Raw genomic sequence first — 6,253 nt, 5'->3', positions numbered from 1 at the left:
ACATTACCAAAACACATACTGCAATTGCAGCCTAACTTCTAATATGTGCTTTAATGTCTCTGACACCCTCCACACCAAAGTGCTTTGAAGTATAATGCAGAATAGCCAAGGGCAGTACCACCAAGTACATTCTCAAGTAAAAATAGCATTGCAGCATTACCAGTTTTCCTGAACTTTTCTCTACTGGCAATTCATTTTCAGACATGTTTAAACTACAAGCAAGCACACTGTTTCTGTTCTCCGTAATCTTTGGGAATCAAAATGAACTTTGAAAAAATAAGGACTAACAAATTTATTATAGCAGAGCCCTTCGCAGACTCCACTCCACTTCATAATATTAAATTTGTTAAGTCTTTAAAAGAGTCAAAGGACTCTGTTTTTGCCACAACACACTAAATGGTTATCCAATGCAGGTTGAAAGTGAAGACGAAAGCTTTTGTCTATTATGCTTACCTTATACCAATTTTTTCCTCATGAAATTATCTGCACAGCAAGGCAAGTGAAGAAGAAAAAAAGATCCATATATAGCCATGTATACTTCTGCTAAGTTTCACCATGGTACCTTATGATATGGAAGAAAGTCCATATTCACATCAAGCTGGCTGTTTAAGAAAAATCAAAGCACAATGGAGTTTCATCTAATAAAGCAAACCCACCACCTTTGTTTCTCCGACTTTCCATGTCAGACAACAGGTCCGAAGACTTGCACACCAGAGTCACTTCATGCTTCAGATTCTCGTTTCTTCTTTCCATCTTCTCCCAAATCACTGTCTTCTGACTGACTACTGCTAAGGACTACAAATTGTCCCTCCCCAGTGCTCTGGTTGGATCTACTAGAAGCAGCTATTAGCCGGCTTTGCTCTTCCAAATCCTGAAAGCAAGCATTCAGTTTTAAATGGAACTTTCCATTGTAAATTGCATTTATACAGATTTATGCTGTTGAAACACTTGGAATACCAGTCTAGATTTTGATCACCACATCCCCCAAAAGGTATTACAGAGCTGGAAAATGTGCAGAAAGAGTGGCCTACAAAGGAAGTTTACAACAATGCAAGATTTTTGTTTTAGAAAAAAGGTGAACAAGGGAAGTAAGGGAAATACAATATGGTTTTATAAAATTATGCATGGCATGGTGAAAGTGATTATATTAGAATCAGGAATTGTTACCCAATGAAGCTGAATAGGAAGCACTTCTTTACACAATGCACAACTAAAACTATGGAATTTGCTACCACATGATATGCAGTAGCCACCAACTTGGATTACTTTAAAAGGAGATTGGACAAATTTATGGAATATAAGGCTATCAATGGCTGCTAGTCATGATGGCTGCTGCATACTACCTCCAGGATCAGTGACACCATGGCCCAAATTCAAGGGATCTTAAGCGTTAGCAGAAGCCACTGCCAGGGCTCCCTCGAGAGCTTTCCCTGCCTCCTTTCACTGAGCCTCCCTCAAATCCACTCCAGAGAGTCAGGAGAACTACTAGGAAACTTTATAGGGGGAGGAGAGTGTGGAATGTTCTGTCTGGCAAGCCAAAATCAGAAGGGTGTGACAAATTTCTCACCATGTCTCTGAATACCAGCTGCAGGGAAACCATGAAGAGGGCTATTGCCATCATGTCTAGTTTGTGGGCTTCCCAGAGGTATCTGGCCAGACACTGTGGGATAGGATAGGCCTTTGGTCTAGGGCTATTCTTAATGTTCTTATATGTAATAGGCATACAAACAGTGCAATGATTTTCAACCATAAAAGACTAGCAGGAATTTTACTATGGCCACCAAACCACAAGTTATAAAACTGGACAATTCTTGGAAGACTGCAGGGCATGAAGACAACCAGCCTCCCATACTGCTTGCCTTTTCTCCAGTAACTAGTTTTCAATGCTTCTCAATGCTGATGTTCTACAGGCCTCAATTAATTCACCCAGTTCCCTTTTAAAGCCATCCAAGTCTGTGGTTATCAGCATGTTTTTTGATAAAGTTCATTTAAAGTCAATTTCCAAGGAGGAGAGAGTACCCTTAAAGGAAAAAGTAGCGGTCTGCCGGGGAAAAAACAATAATCCCTTCACAATATATATAACGTATAAAACATATGTGGCTTCTCTTTTTTAAATTTCCTTAAGTTCTAATCTTTTTTGTCCTCATAAAAATCTATCTACTTTCTTAGCACTTTCATCTCCTCTGAAAGCCCAGGCTCATGCAAATTCTAAAGCTAAATTTGCATTGTAGTTTAGTCATTAGAACAAATCTGTTTTCTTGCATACAAGTTCTTTTCCAGGAAAAATTTTGGCAAACAACATACCTTTTCTATTTGTTTCTGTTTACTGAGTTCTTTTTGTTGTTTCTCTTTCACTCTATCCATTTCTTTCTGCTTTTCTGATGTTCTGCGATCCTGGAAAATTAAAAAAGGCACAGCACATTAATAATTGTTAAAGTAATTTACCACATCATAAATACTTGATGTAAAATTGCATTAGTATGTTATATATTATGTTCCATGGAAAGTTTCACTTCAGAGAACTGATGTACATAGCAAATATTTTTAATAAATATCTGCTGCTGCCCTTCAAAATAGAGGAACTGCCTGCATGATTCTGCATAATTCTTCTGCACCATCAGATTACAGCAGAAAAGCAATAAACTACCAGACCAGATAATTTCTAGACTGGACAGTGTTGGCAACACTACCAAATACTAGTTTGAAAAGGAATTTCCTGCCTACTTTGCAATGCTGCAAGTTTTTTGTTGTTTTTTTAAACGAAAACTCAGCATGATTTCACAGTGACCACTTGCCATGAGTTAATAATACTTTAGCAACAGATAGTCATGAAGCATGTTCTCAAAAGATATGGCTGGGAAGTGGGTAGGGATTTGTAAAGCCAAAAAACCTGGAAAAGTGGTTTCAGGCAGCATGTCTAGTTCTTAATTTGAGACAATGGCCTTTAAAGGCCTAAGGAACTCTGTTCCTATAAATCAGAGATGTCCAACAGGTCGATCGCAATCTACTGTTAGATCCCCGGGAGGTTTTGGTAGATTGCGGTCAATCGCTGGGTCCCTTTTCTTAGGATTGGTAAAAAAGAATCCGGCTCCGGCCCCCTCGCCCCACCCTCCATTGTTGCTGGATCTGCAGAACGGAAGACGGAGTTCACTCAGTGAGGCTGTTTGTTTCCCCAGATCTGCTGGTGAGTGGCTGTTCCTCTTTTTCTCCCAAAACCCATAAAAACGAGGTTTTCCTCCTCCCTAAATAAAGCTCAACAACCTTGCCCTGTACCCCTAAAAATCGTGGCTTTCCCCCTCCCTAAAAAAAAAGTCAACAACTTGGACCTGAAACCCCCCAAAATGGGGGTAGATCACTGCCAGTTTTTAATTCTGTAAGTAGATTGCAGTCTCTTGGGAGCTGGCAACCCCTGCTGTAAATACATTCCTGTTCTCCAGCTCAGGGTGGTTAAATGAGGAGTCACAAGGACACTTCTAATTTTGCTTTGAAGTTAATACGGTTTTTCTTCTCCAACTCCTGATAGCTAGCAACTCATGCCAAATGCAATGCAGATCTGGACTGCTTTACTAAAGTGTTTGCTTACAGGTATCTCTGTAAAAGTCAGTGATATGGATGCTCCCCAAAAGTTAAAATTGGAATTAAAAAAGAAATCATAGAATAATTTGCAGCTTGCATCAGAAAAGTTTCTGATGGCCTAAGGAGTGATCTACTTTAGCATCTTTATTTTACTTGTATTTAGTAAACAAAACTAAAAAACTTTCAAACTGCCAAGCTTGCTTAATATATTTCCAACTGGAATCCATTCACTGTTAATAAAGAACTTATGAAACAGAAATGTTTCTGCAGGAAAAAAAGCACTGGAAGAAACGCAGGCCCATAGCACTGGTCATAGTACATTTAAGAAGAAACTGGTTAACAGAACATGCTAGAAAAGGTTAATAGTCAAAATATATTGTGTTATTGAAGATGCTTAAACTGATGCATTCAGGTTCCTTTCAGCTCATTCATTCTGCAGTGCCAACATAATGCATACATATTTTACATCAAATGAAAATCTTACCAATTCAGCATGAAATGCGATCTGTTTTGCAAGTCCCACAGAATCACAAATCTAAATGGGAGGGGGAAAAGGAACACACAGCAAACATGATCAACTGTGACCATCTTTAAATATATAATTAAATCACATTGCTGCAAGTATAGAATAGTTCAGCGTATTGGAGAACTTTAGCTGGAGCATGATAAATACCTTTTCCCCTTCATTATTTGATTCGAATATATAGCAGACTGAAGTTGGTCTACTGTCTGCTCTTCCTGCTGAAGTCCGAAGCACAAATCCAAAAAGCCGTTTGTTTTCCTGGTGTGTGGCATACAGAACTACATTTGGCAACGGAAACTGTTAAGAAAAAAATGAGAGAACTTTAAAGCTCATTGAATACCAGATAAACATATTTAATGTTAGTTGCTGGGCCAGATGGGAGTTGTAGTTCAGCAACATCTGGAGGCTGCTGTTATAAGTGTTACAAGTTACAAATGCTGGTGTAAATGTGACACTACTGAATGGATGTTATATGATAAATATGTGGAACCTGAACCTGTTAAGGTGTGGTAAAAGTACACATAGTAAACGGAAGGTAAGCTTGGGTGCAACTTATAATTGACAGAAAACAGAGAGTGTATTGATGTATCATGAAGCATGTTTCTATAACTGCTTTGATTTTAGCAACTCACCCTGAGTCTTGTAACTTGCGTCTGAGGGTCAATTAACCTAAAAGTGTTAATTTAAGAAACTATAAGTTATGGTACAAAGAAAAAGAGAACTGTAATTAAACACTGACAAATGTGCTGGTTTGGAATGAGAATACTTACTTTAAACAATCACATGTGACCAACAAATGTGATTCTGTCATTCTGAAAATGTTGTGTATAGCTCGAGCTGCTAGTATTTGGCGCATTGTTTCATAAACAACATCAGGACTTTCATCCGACTTCACCTCCATGGATCCAAGGAATCTTACAATAAATAACTGATGTAGGATAGAATCTGGAGCAAGCACATATTAAACAAAATGATATGAACAACGTCTGGGCTTTCTAGAAAACCAGTGGCCTTGGCCTAACAGAATAACAATACACTGCCCCAATTTTCATACATTTAATTAAATTTCAATTACTTTAAAAGGATATAGCAAATTTAAGCATTCCCCAATCTAAGGACAAGAAAAGGCGCTGTCAAATGAAAGCTGTGCTTCCTTGCCTTTGGAGATGAAGACAGGAGTATGCAAATCTGAACTTAGTATATTGTTTATCTCTGTAGATCATGGCATAAGTACAAGAGTGACATAGGTTAAACACGACATGAGATTCTCCATCTTGAACCTTGCTTGACCTTGGTACAAGCCTGATGCTGGCCTCATCTCAGGAAATACTTCATACCTTGCAAATCAAGCTGCTAGCAAAGTCTATCCAAACTCCTGAATGGAGGCCTTCAAGCTAATGGTACAGGAGGCAGACAAAGAGATGGTTCAGTTAATCGCTCACCATCAAAAAAAAGTCTTTCACCCTTTTGTCAAGCAAACAGGATGGCCAGTTTTCAGTTATTTTCTCCTTAGGATGAACAAGGTGTGAAATGGACAGGAACACTGGGGAAAAGACAGGAATTTCTAGTCTCAAAGCCCACCCCACTTCCCTACTAGGAGGCATTAGCTATGAAAAGTATTAAAACTCCAACTAGGAACTGTTTAATTCTGTTCAGGCTCAACTGCAAAAGTGTTTGCCAACACTTTTCATCAACACATTTAGAAGAAGGAAGAGGGGGCTACAGAGATTATAATTAAATACATCTTCAATTTAAGTACAGTTTTGCTCTACCTTCTGTTTCTGATTTGGTTCCTCCAGATTCTCCAAATGGATTTGTTCGTCTGTCAATAAGAATAAGAATAATAAGAAGAAAGTGATTCTTGCACACTGAATCCCAATAATCTAATTCTGTATTATAACAAAGCAACGATCAATATTTTAAGATCATGTGATGATACATGCAGCAATGGATTTCACAACACAAAATTATTGAAGATCTATTCTACTGAAGAACTGCTGCACTTCAGTAAAAATCAAGTGAAAAGATCAGCAGCTTGGAGTACCATCCCAAAGTTTCAGCTAGAAGATCAAAAGCAACCCATGAGAAACTTTTATGTACCTCAATTCTAGTCTGACAAGTTAGCTAATTTTCTTTCACTTGAAAAATACAATG

At 38.2% G+C, this 6,253-nt stretch overlaps 1 protein-coding gene across 1 annotated transcript in view; it reads right to left on the bottom strand.

Annotated features, from left to right (window-relative positions):
• Positions 1-36: 36 nt before the first annotated feature.
• The window catches only part of APPL1 (adaptor protein, phosphotyrosine interacting with PH domain and leucine zipper 1), a 30,851-nt gene continuing 24,634 nt past the window's right edge, over positions 37-6,253 (bottom strand). The window contains exons 16-22 of the mRNA XM_081848868.1: positions 5,872-5,921; positions 4,870-5,044; positions 4,732-4,768; positions 4,250-4,396; positions 4,061-4,111; positions 2,305-2,394; positions 37-871 (exon numbers count right to left, since the gene is read on the bottom strand). Of these exons, the coding sequence (XP_081704994.1) occupies positions 722-871; positions 2,305-2,394; positions 4,061-4,111; positions 4,250-4,396; positions 4,732-4,768; positions 4,870-5,044; positions 5,872-5,921 (700 nt within the window). The 3' untranslated portion in view covers positions 37-721. The remainder of the gene's footprint in view (positions 872-2,304; positions 2,395-4,060; positions 4,112-4,249; positions 4,397-4,731; positions 4,769-4,869; positions 5,045-5,871; positions 5,922-6,253) is intronic.

The sequence above is a fragment of the Podarcis erhardii genome (assembly GCF_964252035.2).
Source record: "Podarcis erhardii genome assembly, chromosome: 2".
Classification (NCBI taxonomy): domain Eukaryota; kingdom Metazoa; phylum Chordata; class Lepidosauria; order Squamata; family Lacertidae; genus Podarcis; species Podarcis erhardii.
The sequence above is the reverse complement of the archived record's forward strand: the minus strand, read 5'-3'. Positions and strand labels throughout refer to the sequence as shown.